Source organism: Scleropages formosus, chromosome 2, assembly GCF_900964775.1.
Source record: "Scleropages formosus chromosome 2, fSclFor1.1, whole genome shotgun sequence".
In the NCBI taxonomy this organism is placed as follows: Eukaryota; Metazoa; Chordata; class Actinopteri; order Osteoglossiformes; family Osteoglossidae; genus Scleropages; species Scleropages formosus.
The window spans coordinates 19,523,955-19,551,667 of record NC_041807.1 but is presented as its reverse complement, the minus strand read 5'-3'; the positions used below and the strand labels follow the sequence as shown (position 1 = coordinate 19,551,667).

The 27,713-nt window shown below is 47.8% G+C and overlaps 1 protein-coding gene across 1 annotated transcript; it reads left to right on the top strand.

The window, feature by feature from the left end:
• The first annotated feature begins 103 nt into the window (after positions 1-103).
• LOC108931374 (LHFPL tetraspan subfamily member 3 protein-like) lies at positions 104-27,480 on the top strand. Its single transcript, XM_018747119.2, has 4 exons — positions 104-1,392; positions 22,103-22,339; positions 23,367-23,394; positions 26,067-27,480. Exons 1-3 carry the CDS (start codon positions 966-968, stop codon positions 23,381-23,383), a joined length of 681 nt encoding a protein of 226 aa, XP_018602635.2. The 5' UTR covers positions 104-965; the 3' UTR covers positions 23,384-23,394; positions 26,067-27,480.
• Positions 27,481-27,713: the final 233 nt, after the last annotated feature.

Sequence of the window (27,713 nt, the reverse complement as noted above, 5' to 3'; positions counted from 1 at the left end):
GTTTGTGTGTGCGTGCGTGTGACACACACACACAGAGAGAGAGAGAGAGAGAGAGAGGGAGGTGGGGGGCGGGGGGCGATCATATGGTCATATGGTCCTGAGCTCACAGACGGGCTGGCTGGTGCTGTCACACAGCGGACCGCGGTGTTCAGGGTGTCCGATCACCATCATCATCTCCACAGCAAGCGGCCAGTGGAGGAGAAGCCGAGACCGCGAGATGTGAGACCAAAAGGAGGCTCCCGGTCCCAGATTTCTCCGCAACCACCAGAGCTGTTCTTGTTCTTCGAGCGAACGCCGAGGAGGAGCGGCTCTAAGAATCAGCTCCGCAATCCGATCCGCAGCAGCGGACACCTGCAATAATAAACACAGTATTATTATTATTATTATATTATATTGTAGCGGGGAAACAGAACGGAATCGCCGGTCCAGTGCAGGAACAGGAGAGGCGGATGAACCACGGAATTCATTCGTCTTGTTTCTCACTGATTCAGCCTTACTCATCTCGCCAGGAGGAGGACTCTGATGCTGCTGCTGGTGGCGGCGCTGAAGGCGGTGCGCTAACATCGTCTCCGTGGCAACGGGGCGGCTGCGTCTCGCCCTCGGCTTGCATCGAGCCGCCGCGTCGGTGGCGATCAGGGCACGGGAGCGCGCACCCGGCGGTCCGCATTCGGCGGTTCAGGGCTTTCGGGTGATGCCGTGCCAATGATGCTCTGCTTGCTTTTGCATTCGGGAGGCTCCTGGGGGCTGTCTTGACATTGATTGCCACGGCTTTTCATTCGTGACAGCGCAGAGGTTTGGAGACACTTCCAGGGCACTCCTGTGACAAATGCCCTCGCCGGTTTATTATTGGGGACGCATACTGAGTCCTTTGGGGTTCGAGAGCCGAGATCGCCTGTGAGCGCAGAGACCCTTCGCCCGCCATACCCCGCGTCCCACCGCTTAACGCGCCGAGTTCCGTCCGAGGCATGGTCCCCGGGACCCCCGCAACCATGCTCCCAGCCTCGGAAGCTGCCAAGATCTACCAGACCAATTACGTGAGGAACTCCAGAGCCATCGGGGTCCTGTGGGCCATCTTCACCATCCTCTTCGCCATCGTCAACGTGGTGTGCTTCATCCAGCCCTACTGGATCGGGGACGGCGTGGACACCCCGCAGGCCGGCTACTTCGGCCTCTTCCACTATTGCATCGGCAACGGGCTCTCCAGGGAGCTCACCTGCCGCGGCAGTTTCACCGAATTCAACACCATCCCATCCGGCGCCTTCAAGGCCGCCTCCTTCTTCATCGGTATGTCCATGATGCTGGTGATCACCTGCATCGGCTGCTTCGCGCTCTTCTTCTTCTGCAGCACGGCCACCGTGTACAAGATCTGCGGCTGGATGCAGCTCGCTTCAGGTGAGTGCAACGACCACTTTATCCCGTATACATGAATTTTACGGTGCGAGTCAGGCTGCCTGTAGTGTCGTGCTCAGACCTGTTGTACTACAGTCTGAAGGTTGCTGGTTCCAATCCCACTGCATTAGCACCCCTGGGGAAGGTGCTTATCCTGAAGTGATCCAGTACGATTACCTAACTGTACCAATTAGTTATTTGTTGTGAAGCTGGTAACACCACTTTAAGTCACCATGGGCTAAAGCATGTGTTAAATACAAAAGATAATGAAATTTATAAAAAAAAAACATGATGATCAATACCTGTCATTTCATCAGGGTTGCAGTAATTTTCCCCCTGTTTTGACACATTCCTCCGGATTAAAGCGGTCACCAGTAGGCCAGTTTTCTAACTGAGCAGTTTGTGCCTATCTAACATGGTATGCCATTTAAGGCCCCAAAACTGTCACGTTTTTCTCTTTGAGTTCGTCACATACTCTGAATCAAGCGCTAACTTGCAGGAAAATTATAAATATTAAATTCTTGGTGAGATGAAATGCATGTGATGAAATCTGCATAATTACCAGCTGGATGTGTCAGTTTTTTTCTTCTTCACTTCTTTGTGCATTTTTGGAATGAAAAATCAAGCGGCGCCAAAGTGATTACTCAGGGTTGGGGCCAACTGATTCCTCCTGCATTTTAAGCGATGCAGTCAAACAGAATGAAAATTGATATTTCAATTAGGAGAGGCAAGGTCAAGTTGCTTTTAAGGCAGGATGCACTGGCCTCGCTTAGTGATAGGAAAAAAAAGAAAAATGAGCTGCAGTTCAGTCGTGTCAAGATCCCTGGAACCCAGCGCTCGTTGGTCAATGTTCCGAAAAGCCCATCAAACAACAAGCTGTTTGTCAGCCAAAGAGTGATTTCTGGCCAAGGTATGCCCTGTCACTGGTGATTTTCTGAGAATATTTCAGATTGAGGATTTCATTAGATAAGGTCACATAAACACATTTAATTGAATTAGCAACAACATTCGGTTGACCTTATGTCCAACTCATTTTATTTAAAGGCTTTCTAATTTTAGAACGGAGTGTACTACACGGGATGAAAGGGGATTCTTGCGATCCAGACAAAGCAAGGCCTTAAAAGTGTGAAATATTTAACAGTGTTTTAATTTGTTTGACTACAAGTGATTGTTGCACATCGGTTGATCGAACCCTCGGAGACTGATTGCTCTGTGCTCGCAAATCTCTGATGACGGAAATCATGAAAATCTCTGGCCTTTCAAGCAATTTGAATTGTACGCCGCCAGATTTTTCCCAGAAGTCCAACAAAAACCGGAACCAAGACAGGATTACGAGAAGAAACAAAGGACTCTGTAGCCAGATGTCGGACAGCCAGTGAATATTGTTATGTGGACTCATTTTAAGATGGATGGGTTCAAGCTGGTGTGTTTGTGTGTTTGAATTATGATGTCTGAATGCCTGCAGTCAGTGCCGTGCTGTATTCTTCAAAATGTGTTTTGTGCACTTGCACAGCATGGAAAGCTGGTAGAATCATTTGCAGTGTCCTTCAGAATCTTGTCTTATTCCTCAGAACTGATATTTCATTTCACCTTTACCGTGGTGAATGCTGGGAAATCTGTTTGCAGCGTCTTTCATAAGCAGGTCCTGGCGGTAGTGCTTCGTGCCCTGCCGAACGCTCGATGCTGAAAGACCTGAGATGTGGGATGCAATCGGCATTGCTCATGACAGTCGTGCCCCCCGTGGGACACGGCTACTCATCTTGTGTTGATTCAAGGACATCATTAGCCCGCTGCCCCCCCCCCCACACCCCACCCCCCACATCCCGTCTGTTGTGCATAACTAGCACGGCCACCACATTCCTTGAACCAGCCCAAAAATCCCATGATTTGCCTTCCTGACGTTATGCTTTTATTGCACCTGTATTGCACTCTCTTTTACCCCCCAAGCACCACCCTCCCACGCAGACAATATACTGTGGCATTTCTTGCTCTTTGCAGTAATTATAACAGTGGCCGAAAATCTATATGTTCTGTACGGACAGCTTTAGTACCGATGTGTCTAGATTTAGCTTGAAATTTGAAGTTTTATGAAATCGACCCTTTTGGGATCTGGTGGTGGCCAATGAAGCGGGGGGGGGGGGGGGGGATTCCTTGGGCTCACATGACCAGTCTACATTTTGATTACTGTAATGGAAGGTTGCAGAAAAAAAAGATTTTTAGCACAAAGAAAGTTTCAGTCCAGGCAGATGTTTATCGGGCTTTTGTTTGCTTGCTCTGACTTTCTAGACTGTACTACACACACACACACACACACACATTTTTTGAACCACTTGTCCTATATGGGGTCGCGGGGAACCGGAGCCTACCCGGCAACACAGGGTGTAGGATCGGAGGGGGAGGGGACACACGCAGGACGGGACGCCAGTCCGTCGCAAGGCACCCCAAGCGGGACTCGAACCCCAGACCGACTGGAGAGCAGGATCCGGTCCAACCCACCGCGCCACTGCGCCCCCTAGACTGTACTACACACACACACACACACATTTTCAGAACCGCTTATCCCATACGGGGTCACGGGGAACCGGAGCCTACCCGGCAACACAGGGCGTAAGGCCGGAGGGGGAGGGGACACACCCAGCACGGGACGCCAGTCCGTCGCAAGGAACCCCAAGCGGGACTCGAACCCCAGACCCACTGGAGAGCAGGACCGTGGTTCAACCCACTGCGCCACCGCACCCCCCTAGACTGTACTACCTTTACATTAATTAATTTACCAGACACTACTCCTAAGCAACAATGAACACTACATAGCATTCATCTGACACATTTTTTCATACAAGGTGACTTACACTGCTAGATACACTACAGTGAGTCACTCCTCTATATGCCAGAATAACACACTCTGTCTCTCATACACACTGGGCATTTCAGAGTCACCAATTCACTTGGAACCCATGCTTTTGGACTGTGGGAGGAAACCAGAGCACTCTGAGGAAGCCCTCACAAGCACAGACAAGACATGTAACCTCCATACAGACTGGGGATGGATCCTGCGTCTTTCTGCATCATCCAGGCACAGTGAAACAACACTGATACACTGGTAATTTCTCAGGTCGTGTTGCCCAGCCTGCGGGAGACCGAGTGGCATCGCCGTTTCTCCTGACGAGTGGAATCTCAAAGTCAGAGCTCTTGCACCACTGGCAGGAGAAAGCTCACCTGTTTGAGAATTTAAATCTGTTTGGCTTGTCAGGGGGAGCTCGCGAAGCGCTCCGAGGTCCTTCTGCTTAAAGCGGCAGAACATATTAAAAACAGCAGCAGTGGCCTGAATGTTTAATGAGGACAGAGCACCAGGAGGCATGTGAGTCGGTGAGAGACGTCACGTCAGCCCTCGGATGAGCTCATTCCGAACAGACGTGCTGGCCTTCACAGGACACGGTTCTTCAGCGTGCGGCACACGTTCCTGCATACGCACAGTACACACCTGAGGATGAAAAAACACCCGATCGGACGCGACAGAGGGTGGAAGTGGACCTCAGGTCCCTCATTCTCTCCCTTCCCTTGACTCTCCCTCCCTGCTGATGTGTTCACCTCTCATGCAGCAGCAGCGTTTCACTCCTGGTCCTCCACACACCGGAGCAGGACACACTTTCCCGTTCCCTGGACGACACCACCCTTCCATCTCTGCGCGCTCGGGGCGCGCGGCCCGAACCACCCTCCACCCCCCGAACCACCCTCCACCCAGTACACTGATTAAATCGCAAAAATGCAAAACAAGACCGCGAGTCCCTACAGAGACAGCGAGGCCGTGAGGTCAATGATAATTACGTTTTGGACGCGGGCGCGTTCACGGGGCGAGCTACCTGCGTACTTCGTCCGGCTGTGTTCGGCTGGCGCCTGACTTTAACGCAAAGCTGCACTTTGCCATCCCCGATGAAGCCCGACAGGACAGGCTTCCATGCAGATGAACTTAGAGGCTAATTATGATTAATAATTTACGCAGCAGACGCCGTCTTACCAGTGCAGGAACACTCGTTGGGTGTCAGCGCACCACATAAAAATTTAGACTTCTCCGGGACGGAATTTTCGGTGTGTTTTCCGATTCTGTTTGAAAACATCGAGGCTGGCTGTTAATGTGGGTAAGTGGCACACAAGAAGGCTGCGCTAAATATCATCTGTACGTGGCTCCTGGGAGAGGCGAACGCAGAGCAACGCGACGGGGTGCGAACGAGAGGCGCGCATTGTGTCTGCTGCCGTATTGATCCCAGAGTCTCGTCACACCTGCTGTTTTGCTGCGAAACATCAGAAGCGGCACTAATGACGGACACCCAGAGGGCACCGTGTCCTGGGATGGTGCGTGTGGGTGTGTGTGTGCGTGCGCTGGTGTGTTTGCAGCTCACATTGTTCGCAAGGTCACGCATTTGCATGTATGCGTGTTTGTCCAAGTGCCAGCTTGTGCTTCAGTTTGTGGCTGCTTTCCAGTCGTCTTGTTTGTGTGTGCAGATTTGTGTGTGTGTGTGTGTGTGTGTGCGTGTGTGGAGCTGGATTGAGCTGTGTATTCGAGGGCCTTGTGTGCGCACCATTCAGAGAATCACAATCCATCAGGAAGGATTGGGAGGCCATTTCTGGTTGGATCGGAGGGTGGGAGAGACCATCAAGAGCTTAGAGGATGTGGGAGAACATCCTGGGAGGCAGGCTTCGTAGGACAAGGAGATTTGGCAAGGAGGAGCAAAATGCAGAGAGACGAGGAGGAGGAGATGAACGGCAGGAGGTCCTGTGGAAGGAAGGAGGCAGTAGAATATGGGAAACCCGCAGAGGAACAGTTAACATTTTAAATATGTGCGACTAAATATACGAAACATTTTCTTTCCCCAAAGTTTGCACTTTTAGGACACATTTCCTGGAGGGCCATGTCTTTGTTACGGTAGGAATACATACAGATCACCCTGATTTGCTTTGCATCCATTCCTAAAGCACCCATGTTGTTAGCCAGTCCCCAATGATTCTGACAACTGTATCGCACATCTTTCATCACATCTAGGGTACTTTGGCAGACAAGCAGAGACGGGTGCTGAGAGAGAGGCTGGAAAGACACACAGAAATATGGTCAAACGGCATCCTTCACTCTCCAAGTCAATTAGCGATGCTAAAGAGCTTTTGGGCGGTTTAGGGTTGAGGAATGGACAACTGGTCTGCTGGTGATGGCCCATTTAGCACAGTCCAAACCCAGGGTGTGGAAAACACTCTACTTCGCATCAGCTCTCCATGTGGCAAAGCCGTCACGGTCTTCTGTGTTGTGCGATATTACAGTCGTGGCAAGGAAAGATGTAGGAGAAAGAAGCGGTGTGATTTACTTAAACAGTCCATGGTTATGGTTAGAATGAAGGTGAGTATCAATGAAAACATGTGTATGAGGGAATCCCTTACCATAACCCTACTGCCTAATCCTAACACTAACCCTAAATTAAAGACGGCTACTCCAGACCCATTGGAGTCAATGGCGACATGTACATTTCATCTTTTATCCACAGATTTGTGTCTAGCTCAGGACACCAATAATAACGGCACGCTGACGTGTTCCGATCCCGACAGAGAGCGTCTAGGATTGGATCAGAGCTGAGCTCATCCTCTCCAGCTGCTAAACACGACACATTGCGGCACACTTGGCCCACTGCACGCCCACCCCTTCGAAACAGGACCTGCTGACCGCTGATCGGCAAGAAAACAAGACACTGAAATCTTACACAATCTGAACACTCAACACACTGCGTTTTTAAGCGGTGCAGACTGCACATGTTATTTCCAAACCAAAGGCTTGGCCCTGTTTTCACATGTGATCTGAAAGTAAACATGCACCAGACTTGCCTGAGACACAGCTGTCATTCCTGCATCATTCCAATGTAATTTTCTATTAATTTGTCATGCAACCTGAAGGCATATCAGCATGTACTGTGGAAACACCAACTAGATTCTGGAATGATGAACTCGCTGCTTAATAGAGCTGTCACGTTGTACAGTAGAGGCAAGCAAACATGAAGAGGTGTAAAATCGGCATGGCGTGAAGCCTTGTGTTCCCCATTGTGCAGGGCCGGGATGCACTGTAGTTATTAGCGCCTTCATAATGTCATATTGACACGAGCCAGGCAGCCGTGAGCTCCGCCGGCCAGAATTAGTGCCTCCCAGAGACAAAGCAGAAATGGCTTCTCAGCATTTGCAGAAGGGACGTTAAGTGCGGAGAGCCGTGCTGTGAGATGATTGCGACTGGCCGTCGGTGAGGCGGTTAGAGATCCGGCCTGCTTGGGTCACTGTCTGCCATCCGTTCACAGCAGATGCTCATCTCTACCACCGCGATTTGCTCGCACGCTTCTGCAATCCCCACTGACTTGCTTAGAATCTCATCTATTGCCTTGTGATTGGTTTAGAATGTCATCCATTACCCTTTGATTGGCTGAGCACCTCATCTGTTCCCCTCTGATTGGCTGTCACACACTAGCGCCCAGAGTAGAAAACAAGTTGCATTTACAGACGTGGGGGGGGGTGGCAGTGTTTAATATATTCTATGTTTAATACATTCTGCTTTGGATATTTTTCAGCATGCAGAATTTGCACATTCACAGAATAGTGATTCATTCATTTCACCAGAGCATAGAATTTGCTGCATTTCAAAGCATGTACTTTGATGCTTTTATTATTAAGTCAGGTGGCCTGTGGAATATCGAAAGCGCCTGGGTCTCCTATGTGTTTAATGAGGTGCATGTGCCTCGTCCACGAATCCAATCGGGGATACGGTTGTCAGCTGAGTCGAGACAGAATCCGGGAGACAGTGAGGTAATTGTGCGAGTTGAGAGCCAATGCTCGGCTCTCTAAAGGAACGGGGAAATGTCTCATTATGTCTGACTAACCGAACCCACACCTCGGCTCAGTGGGGTGGTGACGTCTTTGTGAAGCGTGACACCTCTTCCTGGAAGACGGTTACAGGCTGTTTTAAATGGGCATGGAGGTGCAGCTCTCGCCTTGGCCAGTGTCAGTGTGCTTTCCAAACCATAAAACACAAGGGACTTTGCCTGCAGGAGAGGGCAAAGGAGCGTAACTGAAATACCCAGGGCTCTGGGTGCACGTGGATATGTGACTGGACTATGGATTACCTGGCTTTGACAACACATTTTGTGTGCGTATCTGTGCGTATTTGTATGGAGCAGCTGGTAGCGTAGCCTGATCAGCCGTGAAGGCTGCAGATTAAAATCCCACAAGGGACATACCCAAAATTGCTCCAGGAAAAATTAGCCCGCTGTGTAAATAGTTGGAGGTGACTTGGCATCGTGAGCCGCTTCGGAGAAAAGCGTTGCCTACGAATAAATGTGAACGTGTACGCGTGTGCGAGTCTGGAAAAAATATTCCGTGGTTAAGGAACTAGGCTGAAGAGTGAAGAGCTCCAAAACCCAGAATGGAAACTTCTTTTCCACCCTTGTTCAAAAGACTGATATACCTGCCTAAGAACCCATCTCACTCTCAGCTTCCTTGTCAGCAAGTGCACGCGCCCCCTTACCGCAGGACTAATTCCCCCAGAGGAGAACAGTAGTCACACGGAGATAAGCAACAAATGGGAGCAAACGACAGTCAATATCCTTCTTTCTCTGTCCAGACCCGATAACGTAATAAGACGGCGGAGCTCGGTCTCTAGAATTAATTATCGTGTGACAAAACCCGGAACTGGAAACTCCAATAGAAGCATTTTAATCTGCGTGTCAATTCCAAGGGATTCTCGAATGTCCGGACACCCTTCTGGAATTTACTAGATAGCGGCAGGTGATCGTACTTGTGAAACACAGAAACGTTTCGACCTTCTGGCCTCGCTTTAGGGCTTGGCCAGGTCCTGCTCTCTGGTGGGTCTGGGGTTCGAGTCCCGCTTGGGGTGCCTTGTGTCAGACTGGGGTCCCGTCCCGGGTGCGTCCCCTCCCCCTCCGGCCTTGCGCCCTGTGCTGCCGGGTTAGGCCCCGGCTTGCCGCGACCCCGCTTGGGAGCAGCGGCTTCAGCCGGTGTGTGTGGCCTCGCTTTATGCATATATAGGCAATTTCTCAGAATATTGTTTCTGCCTCTACGTTGCTCTGGAGCAGTGCTGTGCGAACTCTGTAATTAGAGTTTAATATGGTGATTTAGGGTTGTTTTTTTGAATCTGCAAGTAGGATGAAGCAGTGCTGCAATGAGGGAATGTTTTTGGGCGGTATGAATTATGGGTCCAGCACTAGCAGTACGGCCGGACATACGTGAGGTTTAGAAAACGCGGTACAGACCCAGGCTTGGACACAGAGAGAAAAGTGCCTGAAATCGTGGAGGAGGCCAGTTAAAAATAACTGCCAGTACTAATCCCGTTCCTGGAGGACGTGTCCCCAAACCAGCGAGGAAGCCGCCAGGCCTGAACTCTGACCTTTTTTTAATCAAATTAACTGGGCGCAGTGGCGGCGTGCCGCAAGCTAATGCGCAGTTACCGTGGCAGACCGTCCGAGTCGCAGAGGTGGCGCCGCAGAGCTTCTGGGTCGGAGCCCCGGCCGCTGTCCGTCTCTGTCGCCCGCTCGCCCCTGCAGCTGATCTCCAACCAACCTCCGAATTACCATTCCCTTCAGTGCCTCTGTGATTAAGAAACGCAGGCAGCCGAACTGAGATTAATTAGGGCCAGGAGGCTCAGGGCTGTGAACCGTCAGCCGTGCCGCTCACGCTCCGTCTGACAGAGGTGAGGCGGGGGTCCAAAGCAAGGGGGTGGGTGCTGAGGGAGCCAGTGAGCACTTAGGGGCTGCACTTGATGGCTTGGTGTCCAGAACTCATCATTTATTGGGGAACGCAGGCGATACCTGGTAAAACAGGGTACAGGGTGGTCGAATACTTGCGGTATTTCACTCTATGTCTGTCCGTGCTGGGGGTGCGGTGGCGCGGCGGGCTTGGCCGGGGCCTGCTCTCTGGTGGGTCTGGGGTTTGAGTCCTGTTTGGGGTGCCTTGTGATGGACTAGCATCCTGTCCTGGGCGCATCCCCTCTCCCTCCAGCCTTACGCCGTGCGTTGCTGGGTTAGGCCCCGGTTCGCCGCGACCCCACTTGGGACAAGCGGCTTCGGTAAATGTGTGCGTCCGTCTGTGTTCTGTGTGCAAATCTCAACTTGCTTCCTACCCTGTTATTGCAGGTTAGTGTTTAGCGTCAGTATTTGGAGAACTTTACACAGACTTGAGTATTGCTTAAGCCCCAGGAGAGGTCCTGCTGTAGTACCTTGGTCAATTACAGGAGGGCAGGGATTATGGTGGACTCAAGTGCAGAGTCTGTTTACAGTGCAATGAAATGAAAGTACACGTGAGCACGGCGACAGAGAATTTCGGCAGTGAACAATAGCAGGGACAGGGACTGTAAGCGCTAGGCAGAGCAAACTGCACCAGACCAGTCATCAAGAGGACAATGGACAAGATTCTGTGTCCTTTTGTAAACCTCCCTAGCTGGTGATGTTAAACTGGTGTACGAGGACCTGGTCTGTCTGTCTTTCCCATTGGGCATGCCTCCCGGAATCCATCGTCCCAGAATGACGAATAACCAAAATTAATGAACCATGTCCAGTAAAGTAGGTTATGAAAATTTTTCAAATAATTTTGAAAATAATATTCTCCATTTACAAGGTGCACAGTTGCATGCTTCGTCATGTGCCGTCTGCGTTCTTGCCGAATTCACGGCAGCACAATGCCCTCCAGGAGCGGAGTGGACTCTGCCGAGCGGGGTCAAGCTGTGTCATGACATCGGTGTCAGGGAGTGTGCTTTGCTGCAGATGGGTCTGCGAGGGGCAGGTCGATGGGGGGCAGGTGCCACACCGTGTCCACATCTGCCCCCAGCATGGACATGCATTTCACCATCACCTCGAGGGAAGCTGCTGCATCCTACATGGAAATGCTCTGAAAGGAGGACGTTTCTGTGTGACCCTCAGCTGACTCTGCCAGTGATACCCAAAGTGTAGCAGCAGGTCACTTACCGTAGGATATAACATTCTGCGAACCAGCTACCCCAGAAAAGTCACGGCATCAATTCCACAAATAAAATGCACCCAAATTCTCTCCTGACAAGATTAATTAATACAGTGAAATCACCCCATCAGGCGAATTCCCATCTTGAGGGTGGTGAAATACTATTATTTCTTGTGGAAAAAACACAGTTGGACGAAAAAATTAAAAATTGTCCAAAATAAATGGCATTTTTTTATGCGTAACAATGGCAACACCAGCATATTTATATTTGTAACAAAAATAATCAGATTATATCACTTAATCCAAATTATTAATAAGATGATATAATGAATGCTGTAGGAGAATGAGAATTTTTGGATCTGCAGTGTCGTCAAATTCCAATTTGTAGAGCATGAGCAACACTTTATTTATGATACTGTAAGAGTACTAATATTACAAAAGCTTTTTATATTATTTAAATAATTGAATTAATAAGTGCATTTATACAGTTTATTACTAAGCGTTAACGCTGTATTGAATCTGCTATTTTAATTGAGAGCTAGATTTATTATAAGAAGCACAATGTCCCTGTGCTTTGCAGAGTGAAACATATAGTAGACAGTGAATAAAATACCTGCTGTGGACCTAAAATTACCCGTTTATTGGGAGAAAAAAAATTGTGCTGAATAATTAGCCTGTTGTATGACAAAAAAGTATATCTTCCTGTCATGATACCGGTTTTTCATTATGGCCCTTTACATGAGAGAAGGGTGTAAACAATAAAATTCAGAACATGATCCAGTCCAATGATGAATCGCCAATTAATGAATTTGTATGGTTTAATTATATTGTATGTAAACATGAGTCTGACATATTATTAGTCTGTTCAAGAAGTCACCTAACAGGCCACTGGAGAGGTACACTTTGCTGAGATTTTACTTCATGCTGAGCTCCTTCCAGAGTCCTGCTGCCTTCAGTGGGTCTTTAGATCCTTTTCCACAGGGACCCTTTAGTCAGCAATCGCTCATTAATCTCTGCACGTCAGCGCCACTGGCAATGTGTGGAGGCTGCCCGGTTTGCAGGGTGGGGTCCTGCACCACCTCAGTATGGTGGCTGCAGCCTTTCCTATGAGCCCATCCCTCTGTTGCCATGGCAACGCCCATCAACGCCGTTGCGGGCTCCTCTCAAAGCACAAAACAGCGTGCCTGCAAGCTCTTCGAGGTGATCAGAGAATCGCACCACCTTGGTGCACACCCCTCTCCCAGCATGCCGTTGGTTGAGAGTAAGGTGTCCATGGCAACCGGTGAGCTACTCGTTCTTTGCATGTAAGCTGGCTCCAGTGTGTCCGGGGCAAACTAACTCTGCCATATGCTTTTCGTCTCTGGCTGTCCACTGTCCATCGCTCTGACGTCTTTGGCTGTCCGATGACCACTTCTCTCTTTGAGCGCAACCCTTCAGTCTGTGTAATGGTGAGGAGCCTCACTCTGCCCTATATTTGAAACATGTGATGAAGACAAACTGAGTGTCCGCTGCAGGGTCGGCAGCGGTCAACTCCTTGGTGATCCTCTTGAACTACGAAGATGAAAAACATCTGCTCCAGACAATCCCAGCAGGCTCACACCACCTCTTTGCTTCTTTGGAAATTCCTGACCATTGTGATAAATCCCAGAGTCGAATGCCGTGACCTTGCGATCAGCTGACTCTGCCACCAATCCCTACCAAACGGTTTGTTGTTTTTTTTTTTTTTTTTCCCCCTGTTTTTCTCACAGAGACTTTTTTTTAACCTTTTCATGCTGGTGAGTGAGTGCCGCTGCCAAATTTCTTGGCTTGCTGAAGTATAAGCAGCTGGATCTACTTGTTTGGAACAGGAGAGGTCACACTGGAACGCTTGATTGTGAACCTATCAGCATACAGATCATAAAAAGACAATTCATTAGCAAAATATGCATATATGAATATGGGTCCGCTCTAGATTTCTACCAGTTTTATTCCTGATTAGAATGGTTCACTTTAACCAAAATCTGTGTGATTACAATTGCTCTGCTCCATATTCCATGTCCTGTCTGATTATTACATTATTATAATAACTGGCACATGGAGGTAATTAAATAAGAGTGTACTCCAGACTCCAAGCCGCGTGATTAAAATGGATTTGATTACTGTAGACCAATTTTACATGCAGGGATGTGTGATTCTGGTCCCTTCCAGTCTCAGCGATCTCGTTTCCATGCAGGCTTGCTTGCACCGAACAGGGAGGGATTGTCCCGCGTTAAGCCTCAAAACCCCAGGGACTCCGACACCAGAGATGCAGATCGTTCTCTGGATTCCGTTCGGCAAAATCGAACGGGAGTAAAAGAAACTTTATCGCAGGAAAGAGCAGTCTGGGAAATAACAAAACTTCAATGAACACTCTTTCGTCAGCATTATTGACTGTTACCCTGAGCTGGCGATAGAATCAAATCCCAACTCCTGCTATAGTACTTACCCTAAATTAGTCCAATGAAAATTATGAGTAAAAACATCAAAATGATGTGCTCGAGTAAAGAATGAGCTGGGGTGCTGGAATCCCAAGTGTACGCAATGTATTCGAAAAAAGATTTGCACAGAAAAGGGATGCGTTTCAGCTCAGTGTCTTCGCCAGCGTGCAACACATTGACACAATGCACAGGACATGTGACAGGTTATGATATTACATGACAAACAGCTGTGGATTTTAGGCATAATAATACCAATAAGTAAAATGCAACTATGTTATCCGTTTAATAATTTTTTTTTTTTAAATTAAACAAAAAACTAAAAAAATTAAACGAAAAAAAAAAGTTTTTTCACAGCATATTTATATCCCATACAAAGCTCATGTGCACTGGTTCATATGGTGACGTGTGACAAACTGACTTCTCCAGAATCGAAATCTCTTCTTCTTTTGATGCACTTTTTTATTGTTCCCGAAGATGTACGTTGCACGAATAGATGAATAAATGTAAATTTAGAACAGTACAACAATAAGGCAGACAGTAATTGAGAAGAGAGTCAAAAGCTGTTAAATAAAGAAAGAAATACTGATTGAAAGTCTGAAATAGAAAAAAATGATGGAGAACTGAATTACAAAAAAATAATATCGAAACATTGCCTTATTGAGCCCACTTGGTGAGATTGATTTTAAAAAAATTTATGGAAAACTTCTCTCTGTAGCAAATGTTTTCTCCTGTTTAGAAAGCAAATTATTATATTATATTATATTATATGTAATATTCTGTTACTTTGAGCAAAGGCTACAGAGAAACGAAAACTACGATCTCTTTTGCCTTTCATACCTTCATTGTGACCATTAGGGATGCTGATGTGGCCCAGTGGGACAGTGGGCGGGACTGGGACCCCCCTCAGATGAGCACAAATTGTTGAGGTCCATGTCACGTACACGCATACAACGGGTTAAAAACCATTTGGCAAAAGTACACAAATTCATTTATCATCTAGCAACCTTTTCCTCAAACACTCCATTTGTTCAGGTGTAATTGATTCTTCGACCATAACGCTTCCTTACTTGATACTTTGTCTTACCCAGCTTGGGTTTAAAAGAAACACAATACAGTGGAACCTTAGAACCCGAACGCTTCTGAACTCGAACAATTTGGAACTCGAGCGAGTTGTTCGCGGAAAAAAATGTCTCGGAACTCGAACCGATGAACCTTTCAGGCTAAAACCTGTCGGAAACGTGACGTGTCTTTTTTCCCATAAAACAAAGGGTGTGTATGACGCGTGTGACTCGGTATGAATCAGTCTTGCCTGAAAACTCACGGAGTGAACATCTCGCTGAATTGTTCTGTGAATTTCCACGTGTTTTGTGCTTTTTTATATCTTATATTAAATAAGCCATCATCCCACACCGATGGGTCACAAGCCAACGTCCACCTCGATGGAATCCAAATCGAACAGGTCCAAGAATTCAAATACCTGGGATCACTGGTGCAGGAGAAGAAAGTGGCATCCACCACCGAAGTCCACAGCAGGACTGGCCAGGCGACAGCAGCGTTCGCCTTGCTCAAATGGTGCCTATGGAAGAAGGCTAACATCTCCACCAAGACCAAAATTCGCCTCTTCCGAACACCGATCCTGCCAATCCTCCTATACGGATCGGAAACATGGACTCTGCTCAAATCAAACATCAACAAGCTCGAAGTCTTCCAAATGCGATGCCTGAGACAGATCCTGGGTGTCTCTCTTCGTGATCGCCATTGTAACGAGATAATTCGGAAAAAGTGCGACAGTCAACCCTCAATCGAAGAGCAAATCCAAACACGCAGACTGCGATGGTTTGGCCATGTATGCAGAATGAACACCAATCGGCTGCCACGCAAGCTCCTCTGGCGAGAGCGACCTGTCCACTGGAGGGTTCAACGAGCAGCGCCAAAGAAAACATGGCTTAAACATGTTGAAGAAGACCTAAAGAACCAGCGACTGACCATCAACGAGGCTAGAAATATCGCCACCGATCGCCAGAAGTGGAAGCGTATCGTGAATGACATACGGAATCCAGCGGCACCTACAGCAGCGTATTGGTTGAGAGGGCGACCTGCCCCCCAAATCGCCAGCTAAGGACCAAGGAAGAAGAAGAAAGAAACCATCATGGCTCCTAAGAAGGTTGCTAGTGAAAGCAATCAGCCAAAAAGGAAAATAGTGAGAGCCACGATAGAGGTTAAAAAGGAAATAATTGAAAAACACAACAGAGGTCTTTGCGTGGTTGATCTGGCTGCACAGTATGGAATGCATGTAATAAAATGTATTTTGTTTTATTTTACTTTATTTCATGTGTTTATGGGTTTTACACTTTGTATTTATGGTTTTAGTAGCAGGTATGTATGTATATAGGTTTAAATAGGCAATCATTTGGGGGTCTGGCACGGATTAATCCAATTTACACTATTTCTTATGGGAAAAACTGATTCGGAACTCGAACTTTTCAGATCTCGAACGCCCTTCTGGAACGATTTAAGTTCGAGTTCCGAGGTTCCGCTCTATTTTCCCAAAGCAAGTTGACTTTCAGTCTGACAGCTGAAAAATATACACACCCTTTTACCCCGATAACTACATGGAGCCATATATGGTAAAATAATGAAAAAACGTAGTTAAATACACCAGCCAGTATGCATTCAATCGCATAAAGAAATATGCAGGTGTTGTTTATTTATATGGCATGCAGGAAACAGTCGTAGGAAGAGGTAAACAAAAGAGGTGTGTGTATATATACGTAATTCAGTTGTTTTCAGGCATGAACACAGTGAACGGCAGAAAATGGGATTGAGGAAGCGGTCCAGGAGCCCGAGGAGCCAATCCCATTTCATGGCTGCTTAGGAGGGCTGCAGATGTACAGCAGGAAGAGCTGAGGAATCAGAGGCGTGCGCACACGCATGCACACACACATACACACACACACATACACACACAAGGCGTGAATGTCTAAGAAGCCAGGAGCAGCGGAGGAAACACTCACTCCGCATAAAGGTTCCATCTGCTCTGCTCTGCTCTTCTTGGTATGCAGAGGACATTTTCTCCCTTGTGATGCAGCGAGAACGCAGCTGAGCATCTGCTTACAACCGTTTCACCGTGTCCCGTTCGCATGGTGGAGGACAGGGTGTTCGGGACATTCGGCTCAGTCAACACGATGGAGGATATTCCATCCATCTGTTATCAACGACCGCCTGTTCGGTGTAGGGTCACGGTGGTTCAGAGCCTATCCCAGAAGCACAGGGCGTGAGGCAGGGAACACCCGGATTGGACACCAGTACATCATAATCCATCTCTTTATTTTTATCTTTATTATTACCTTTAAAATGTTACTGTCACTTTAGATGAAAGGTCCTTCTCGAAGGTCCTACAGCACAACCCCTCCTGGAAGCAAAGCGTCCCTGTTTGTTCGGGCCCCGCATGAGCTCTTCACTAAGGCTGTTAATGCCGACGCTCCGACCTGAGCTCAGCGCTTGATGACACTCCATCTGCTTGTCTCCATTACCTGGACAGCAGGCCTTTTCGGAGCCATCATCTTCTCATCAAGGTGGGTCCTCTTTGGCAGGCGGCGTCCACACCGCGGGAACGACTGGCGCTTGCTGTGGACTTCGAGCCAAGGGCTTGAACGCAACACCTGTTCTCCCCTGCCTCATCTGCTGCCCCACCCCAGAGCTTCATGGGAGATGCTGTCAGACAGCTCTCCCCTGCATCACTAAAAAGCTGCAGAGCTTCTGGGTGGTCTTTGATTAACATGAACATTCATGATGGCTGTCAGCCAGGGATTGTAGAGTTCATTGAACTGCAGCACAGGAGCAGCAATGGACGGTGGTCCGTCAGCATCACAACGCGATCAGTTGGACCACGTGGCTGCCATTAAACACGTGGCATACTCACTGCTCCGATGTGTCCTTCTCAGTCCACCTCACTGAATGGTTACCTGCGCGGCACGATGACGATGATGATGATGATCTCTGACACAGTGATTCTCAAACTAATGTGGAGGCTAAGCGAGGAGATGGAAACTCCATCAGTTCCTCAGCGCCTGCGACATGCTTCATAGCAGGACTCACTCGGGTTTTCACATTTTCTGCGATCAGACATCACTCGTTGTAAAACGCAGAACATCGACGCGACAAATCCGGAACAGGAAATTTCACTGTAAAAAATACTGAACAATTAACAACCGAAGTGCATCACAAATTGCATAAATACATGTTTTTTGTTGGCAAACGCGGTGAAGAAGCAGCTGTGCAGCTACCTGTTATCTTGAAGCCAGAAGGTCAGGGCTGCTGGGAGCCACTTGGTTGTAAATCTGTCCTTCAGTCTCACAGTGGACTCTCCTCAAGGGACTGTCTACAAACTCCCTAGTGTTAAGAACATAAGGATGAGCGTTTTTCTTTAGGGTGACGAGACAGGGAGATGCTCCTGCAACGCAGCTCTGCAAAATGTTACAGCTTGGGTTCATGGCAGTGGAGCAGCAGGTCTCTTGAGACAAACGCTGCAGACACAGATTGACTGGTTGTTACACTTTCATCTGCAGAAACATAATACCGAAATTGCACTGAAAACAGGCCCCTTGCTCCCTGTTCTCCGCAGTTCCCAGATATTTTTTTCCTTTGGGTTTTTCAAGCAGATGCAGTCCAATTTCAGATGCCCAGATTACTTTAGTCTGTCCTTCCAGTGATCTATTTTCCCATCTCAAAACATCCTCCGTGTGTCTTTCTCTCCTTCCCTCCCTCCCTCCTGCACATACTTATTTTAACACACTTTCTATGACTCTTTCAACCTCCCACTCCCTCGCTTTGTTTGATCATCCGACTTACCGAGGACAGAAACCAACATGGCAATGAAGGGAGGCCTTTGCGAGTACGAAACTGCGTGTGCGTTTATTTACGCAGCGGGAACATCTCCTGTGCCGAACCTAGAGGATATAAAGTTGAGCCCCTGGATCAGCACCAGAAATAGCTGGACAGCTCCACCTCAGGTCGTTTTCTGAATCGCAGACGAATGAACGCGAACGACTTCTCCAGTTTATTACAGAAATGCCACATTTGTAGTTTAGCTGACACTCATCCCAAGCGACTTACAGTATTTGACCCATTTATACACCTGGATAGTTTCACTGCAGTAGTTGGTCAAGGCAGGAAGTGAGGCTTGAACTGCCAGCCTTCAGGTTATACATCCATGTGCTCACCACTGCTGAAAACTAAGCAGACTCAGAAACGCAGAAATTCAGTCAGACAATTAAGGACGGGTCACTGCAACTCGATTGCTTTGTGACCCGTTACTAAGTCATGATCAGTGAAAGCCGAATCGTATTCATGTCCATCCATTTATTCATAGGTTGGGTTCTGTAAAAAATCTCAGAGCTGTAATCAAAACGTACTCTGCAACACCTCCAGTCATCCGTTATCGATGAGCGTTTGTCCAGTGCTGGACCTTGGTGGCCTGCAGTATCCCAGGAGCATGTGGGGCAAGACAACGGTACAGCTTTCGAATGTGATGCCCGTAGACCGCAGTAGCACACTTTTAATTTGTTTACTTTAAAATCTGAATTTCTATAAAAATTACTAAAAACAAAATCTAGTCTTCACAACCTCCAATTCCATACCGTTTTACCACTTCATTGAATAAAGAGCAGGGTTCATCAGCTTCGGGTCATTTTCAGCTTCATTACATTCACAGTCAAAGTTGCATAAGACAATTTATTTTCTCGGTTTTTTTATGGGTGAGATTATGTAAAGATTTTGGATGTAGCTTTGGTATATAAGAAAATACTTTGTATGACGTCAATATTTTCATTCACTTCAAGCAATATTAAAACTAATTGTATAAAACTACCCATCCTGGATGTGTCCCCTCCTCCTCCAGCCTTGCGCCCTGTGTTGCCGGGTTAGGCTCCGGCTTGCCATGACCCTACTCGGGACAAGCGGTTTCAGTCAATGTGTGTGTGTATAAAACTAATATACATCCATCAGCCAAAAGATTACAACCACTCGGCTAATATAATGTAGGTCCCCCTCATGCCGCCAAAACAGCTCTGACCCATCAAGGCATGGACTCCACAAGATCTCTGAAGGTGTCCTGCGGTAACTGGCGCCAAGACATTAGCAGCAGATCCTTTAAGTCCTGTAAGTTGCAAGGTGGGGCCTCTATGGATCGGACTTGCTTTTCCAGCACATCCCACAAATGCTCGATTGGACTGAGATCTAGGAATTTGGAGGCCAAGTCAACACCTTGAACTCTTTGTCATGTTCCTCAAACCATTCCTCAACAATTTTTGCAATGTGGCAGAGCCACTGCCATCGGGCAATACTGTTGCCGTGAAGGGGTGTACAGGGTCTGCAACGATCTTTCGGTAGGTGGTACATGTCAAAGTAACATCCATATGAATGCCAGACCCAAGGTTTCCCAGCAGAACATCGCCCAGAGCATCACGCTACCTCTGCCGGCTTGCCTTCTTCCCATAGGGCATCCTGCTGCCATCTCTCTCCCAGGTAAAAAAAAACATACACACCCGACCGTTCACATGATCTAAAAGAAAATGTGATTCATCAGACCAGGCCACCTTCTTCCATTGCTCCACGGTCCAGTTCTGATGCTCACGTACCCATTGTAGGCGCTTTCGGCGGTCGACGGGGGTCAGCACGGGCACTCCGACCGGTCTGCGGCTACGCGGCCCCATACGCGGCAAGCTGCGATGCGCTGTGTGTTCCGACACCTTTCTATCACGGTCAGCATTAAGATTTTCAGCAATTTGTGCTACAGTAGCTCTTCTGTGGGATCAGACCAGATGAGCTAGCCTTCACTCCCTACGCACATCAATGAGTCTTGGGTGTCCATGACCCTGTTGCCAGTTCACCGGTTGTCTTTCCTTGGACCACTTTCGGTAAGTACTAATCACTGGATACCAGGAACACCGCACAAGACCCGTTGTTTTTGAGATGCTCAGACCCAGTTGTCTAGCCATCACAACTTGGCCCTTGTCAAAGTGGCTCAGATCCTTACGCTTGCCCATTTTTTCTGCTTCCGACACATTAAATTAAAGAAGCGACTGTTCACTTGCTGCCTAATATATCCCACCCCTTGACAGGTATCATTGTAATGAGATAATCAATGTTATTCACTTCAACTGTCAGCGGTTTTAACGTTGTGGTTGATCGGTGTAAATACTTTCTATTATTCCCTATTCAAGGTGTTCAGTTCAGTTGTTGACTGACTGAACCCATAAGCATGTGCAATGTTTCTCATTTCGTTACGGATTACCAGCACTCAGAAACACCAGACGTGAGCTGTAAACACTGTGGAAGTGAGTCGAACGACGGCGATCCCGTTCTCCCGTTCTGTTTCCATTCGGATTCTGTCTTGCTGCCAGCTAAGAGCTGCAGACAGCATTGAAACTGATCACGTTTCCTTCCACCCAGCAGCTAGGTTCAGCGGGCCAGCAGGGGCCCTTGAGTCGCAGTCCCTCCTTTTATCCGGTCGGCCTGACCTTCGCCGCGGTGCGTGGAACAACTGTCGTATCCCCACAAGGGGGCGGAATAGTTCGTGCCCCAACGAGACACAACTAGAGGATAGGAATCCCTGGACTGAGGTGGCAAAACAGCGAGTTGATTAAAAACGACTCTTTGTTTACACGCGCTAGGAAACACAACACAAGAATAAAATACCAGAACAATAAACACGCACACCATCAGAAACCTCTTATCCCAAGCGGGGTTGTGGCAAGCCGGAGCCTAACCCGGCAACACAGGGCGCAAGGCCGGAGGGGGAGGGGATACACCCAGGATGGGATGCCAGTCCGTTGCACGGCACCCCAAGCGGGACTCGAACCCCAGACCCACCAGAGAGCAGGACCCGGCCAAACCTGCCCCACCACCGCAGCCCCCAGCAGAACAATAAAGAAAAATTTAAATTAAAAAACTGAGTCAGAGGGGTAACGAGGTTCTTAAAGTGTAATCGAGTGTGATCGCAGCTCCTGCGTCAAACATTACAGTTATTACAGAACACATTAACAAGGGAATAAACGCAACACCCCAAGAGCTCAGGCGAGTCCCGCAGGGCGCTCCAAAGTTGTCCAGCAATCCATGCCAACGTGGATCGTCCTGCCCGCTTTCTAGAACAAAAGTAGTTAAGGATCCAGCTACGGATGATGAGGAGAGTGGCTCCGCTGTGCTGCTCTCAATTCTGCCCTCCAGTCGCTGGTGCTCCAATTGCCACTCTCGCATCCTCCCCCCCCCAGGGACCTGCCTCGTTCTGGGCTGTATGATCTACCCGGACGGTTGGGACGCCGACGAGGTGAAGCGCATGTGTGGCGAGCGCACCGACAAGTACACGCTGGGCGCCTGCTCCGTGCGCTGGGCCTACATCCTGGCCATCATGGGCATCCTAGACGCGCTCATCCTCTCCTTCCTGGCCTTCGTGCTCGGTAACCGGCAGGACGGCCTCATGGCCGAGGAGCTGCTGGCTGACAGCAAAGGTACGGCCCCCGCGGTCGACAGCACATGCAGGACACGCACTCGCACCCAGGACAAATCTTTCCTGCGCTCTTGTTCAAACCCAGCATACACACGCTGACTTCACATTTCCCACAGTAATGACGACAGCAACACAAACGCTCCTCCGCTTACAACATACACAAAAGACGAACACCCAGACGTACAACGTTCCCCCCCATCAACTTTATTATACTGTTTTTAAGTCCAGATGTTTGGTCGTAACGTGTCACGCTGACCGCTCCGTCTGCAATACGAGAACAGCGACTGACTCGGTGTTTGGGAGAGAGACGCATCAGAAAAGCGTCTGAAATGTTTCTGTTCATCGCACGCTGCACCCAGAGCAGGTGCGTCAGTAGGGAAGTTGCAGATGTATGTGTTCTTCATGTCATAGAAGCCCAGGGGGTGTCGACTGATCGACAGGTCACCTCTCACACCAACCGACATATTAGAGCATCCCGGATGGCCGTGCATCTCCGGCAATTTGAAGGGAAAGGGACTGAAGAGCGTGAGCACCAACATGCGACGGTGTGAGGGAGGACTGACCGACAAGCCCACTGGAACACGGAATGGATGGGGGGGGGGGGGGGGGGGGGGGGCGGGGGTTACCGCCAGGGCTCAGGCACTAATAGCAGCTGGGCGCTAATGGAAGTTGACGCAGCCCACCGGACCCCACCGGGCCCCAGCGCCGATGCAGTGGTCAGGGCACAAACATCAGGAGGCATAAATATTAGAGCTCCCTCCTGATCTCCCCTGGAATGATGAAGAGCACTTTGGTCAGCGCCCCCTGCTGGTCAGTGCGAGAACTGCAACCACACACACACACACACACACACACACACACACACACACACACACACACACACGCATCCTTGTTCACTTTTTGTTGTCCGTTGCTGATCTAAATGTGTTTTTGGCACACTAGAGGTGCGAGGCTTGTTCTCCACACCTCCTGCTGTTGCCATTGTTAATTTGTCCTTCTCCCTTCTCCCCCTATCTCTTTGCCTCCAGAGAGCGGAAACGCTTAAGATGTGCAGAGGTGAGTACGGCAGCAGGAACCGGCTGTGCGCGGACCTGTTTGCAGGAGATTTCTGCTCCTCTGACACAAAGGGCACAGATTCTTTGGCTCGGTGGGGTTCTCACACGGCATTCCAGGTGCCTGTGGAGAAACTGCGATTTCTAGACCAGCTGCACTACACATGAAGTGCAAAGAAAAGTAGTGGTTCACGATTAAAACAGTACTGAGTACTTACAGTGCTGCTTGAAAGTATGTGAACCCTATAGGGATGGTCATTATTCTTGTATAAAATATAGAATTATATAATCTTAAAATAAAAGTATAAAATTAATTAACGACCGATTTACACCCCTGACTCTACTTACCTACTTAGTTTAACCGACACAACTTGGGCTTCACTTATTTTAGCACCCGCACTACTTCTGTGTTTCTACTACACACAAGATTTTCTCTAAAGTGACATGTGGAATTGGTCATTACACACCTATTATGTCAGAAACTCCCATTAATTATTCCTATTTTTATTACTCACCTATTATGTCACACGACAGAGACAGATTCTCAGCAAATGACAAATTTCCCTGTAAAACTGAGGTCCACAAGAGGTTCACATACTTTCAAGCGCTCTGCTAGGTTGCATCCTTATAGCTGAGGGTCAGAGACAATTTGAGCACTTGACCCTGCTAGACACCCTCACCAACATCATATATTTATAATAAGTGTTAGAGCCCCCCAACCTCCACACAACTGAACCTGTGTAGGATCACTTGGATAGAGAAAAGAACAAAAGCAATAAAAGTCATAAGTAGAGCTAAGGCAAGTCCTGCAAGCAGCTGGGCAGAATTTACCATGGGAATACCTGAAGGAAGCCTACAAGAGCAAAGCACAGCGAACGGCTTCCAGACAGAGGTGAACACTGACTGGTGTTCAGAAAATGAGACTTGCAGTAGTAAAAAATGCATGCATTACTTTTTATTGCATGTTTATTTGTATTTATTATAATTTTATATATTGCTTTTATAAGCAAATAAACACGAATTGCCTAGACAGCTTTAAACGTTTTCTTGAGCAGCACAAGATGCTTGGACAGTACTATATGTACAACCCTAACCATATATACACTCACCGGCCACTTTATTAGCTACACCTTGCTAGTACTGGGTTGGACCCCCTTTTGCCTTCAAAACTGCCCTAATTCTTTGTGGCATAGATTCACCAAGGTGCCGGAAACATTCCTCAGAGATTTTGGTCCGTACTGACATGACAGCATCATGCAGTTGCTGCGTGTGTCGGCTGCACATCCATGATGCGAATCTCCCGTTCCACCACATCCCAAAGTTGCGCTGCTTTATTGAGATTTGGTGACTGTGGAGGCCATTTGAGTATAGTGAACTCATTGTAATGTTCAAGAAACCAGTTTGAGATGATTTGAGCTTTGTGACATGGCGCATTATCCTGCTGGAAGCAGCCATCAGAAGATGGGTACACTGTGGTCATAAAGGGATGGACATGGTCAGCAACAATATTCAGGTAGGCTGTGGCATTTAAACGATGCTCAATTGGTAGTAAGGGGCCCAAAGTGCGCCAAGAAAATATCCCCACACCATTACACCACCACCACCACCAGCCTGAACTGTTGATACAAGGCAGGATGGATGTATGCTTTCATGTCGTTTATGCCAAATTCTGACCCTACCATCTGAATGTCGCAGCAGAAATCGACACTCATCAGACCAGACAATGTTTTTCCAATCTTCTGTTGTCCAGTTTTGGTGAGCCCGTGCGAATTGTAGCCTTGGGTTCCTGTTCTTAACTGACAGGAGTGGCACCCAGTGTGGTCTTCTGCTGCTGTAGCCCATCTGCTTCAAGGTTCGACGTGTTGTGCGTTCAGAGATGCTCTTCTGCATACCTCGGTTGTAACAAGTGGTTATTTGAGTTACTGTTGCCTTTCTATCAGCTCAAACCAGTCTGGTTGCTCTCCTCTGACCTCTGGCATAAACAAGGCATTTTTGCCCACAAAACTGCCGCTCACTGGATATTCTCTCTTTTTCTGACCATTCTCTGTAAACCCTAGAGATGGTTGTGTGTGAAAATCCCAGTAGATCAGCAGTTTCTGCAATACTCAGACCAGACCAGTCCATCTGGCACCAACAACTATGCCACGTTTTAAGTCACTTTTAAATTACCTTTCTTCCCCATTCTGATGCTCAGTTTGAACTTCAGCAGATCATCTGGACCATGTCTACATGCCTAAATGCATTGAGATGCTGCCATGTGATTGGCCGATTAGATATTTGCATTAACGAGCAGGTGAACAGGTGTACCTAATAAAGTGGCCAGTGAATGTATATGCTGCTGTTCTCTCAGGGTTTCTATATAAAATGTCATTGTATTGTATACAACAACAAAGTCTTATCTGTACATAGCACCCCAAAGGACTGTATATATTAAAGTAATATATATTCAACATAATGTCCACCCAGTTGCAATAACCACTTACGAAGACCATGGTGAACCAGAGCCTATCCTGGAAACACTGGGTGCAAGACTGAGGGGTTGTACACCCTGAATGGGATGCCAGTCCATCACAGATTATATTGCATTATATTATATATTACATATAGTTACACCACAGTAAACACTAAGATCCTTTTTACATCATAAAACCTGAAAGTGTTTTGTCTCCCCCCCAGGGTCTGTCCCACAGGATTCCTCCTTGGCCACTAGGGGGGCAGTCTACAAAATTTTATGGCCCAACTTTTTACCCATCATGGCATGGATGGGAATCTGACCACGAAAAGTGGCCTTAAAGGGAGGGAGGAGAGACACGCCACAAAGTGGGGGGTTACCCCACCGTAACCACAGTACAAGTACCCCAATTACAGCTTCCTCCCCCTCTGCCCAGGGACCCTTCTCTCCTCTAAAGGAACTTTTGTGTCGTAAAAGTTAAAATCGGCAACATCATGGTGACACCCATGGAAAAAAAAAAAACCACGAAAGAGCAAACAGGAGCGCACCCACCCCCACCCGACTCCCCCCCCCACACACTATACTGACATTCCTGCTGGTGTATGACTCTGATGCTGTGTAAAATAAAATTGTGCAATAACACGTTCGCCCACATTGAGTATCGCTGTCACGTTGTTCCCATCTCTCACACTAACTAGTGAAGACAAAAACACGTCATCTTGTGAAGTCAGTGTTAGTATACCTGTTCCAGTGCACTGGCGGCCGTCGGACCACACTTGGGGGGGGTTGAGGAGCGAGCCGAGCGAAGCCAAGCCTTGCACCTTCGTGGTTCTCTAGGAGTCCCGCCACTCAAGCACCTGGTGTGTGATGCACAAGAGCACATCCCTGCCTCCAAGGAGTGTAACTGACACAAGGCGTGTTGGAGAGAACACGGATCGGCAGAACAACCTGAGCCTCCCAGGATTTGCTTCTTCCCACCGGATCACCTTTGCGTTTGGCTGGAAAAGGGGTGGTGGAGACCGACTCCACAAACTGGTACAGAGAACTGGGTGCCCAGTGGATCAGCCACACTCGAACCGGGGACAACCCCGGCAACCGTAGAAGGCAATGCGATCGTGTTGTTGGCATCAACTCGCAATGAACTTGTTTGTAACCTGTAGGCAGTAGGTGTTTGGGATCTGTGTCAGGTGGAATTTTGACAGATCATCTAATTCAAGGCCGTACAAAGGAACTGTATATATGTATCCCATTAATGTGTCTAATATATTCATCAAAAAGCTACATATATTTCTAGATTTGGTCAATAAAATGTGAGCATTTCAACAAATATATAAAGTACTCAAAGACACTTAGATAACGTTTTCCATGTGTAGTGTTCTAACCCAAAGAATAGTATTTAAGGAATACTGAAAAGTGAGTAAAGATACCGTGGGGTCAGGGGGAGGCAATGACCTGAGGCTGAGGAAGAGCGCAACATATCTCTGTCACAGCGTCTGCCTCCATTACAGTAATTCAGTATGTCACTTTCATATATTCTCCAGTTGTGTGTTTGCGCGCAGATATTACAGAAAATAGTGATACATTAATATGAGGCCAAATCTCCATGTAATACAGAACTATAAAAATGTATAAAAAAAAGAAATAGGTTCCCTTGGCATTTTATCCAGAAAACAAAACACAGTCGCTGCTAGACACCCAAACATTGACTGAGACCTGAACAAAAACAAATAAAGAGTCTTTCGGTCAAACGGTATTACTACATAACAGATGGAGCAGCTGTTGCCTCTGACACTTTTCTTCAAAGCAACTAACAATGTTAATCTGCTTAGAACTATTTACCATTTATGTAGCTGGGTAATTTTACTGGAGTA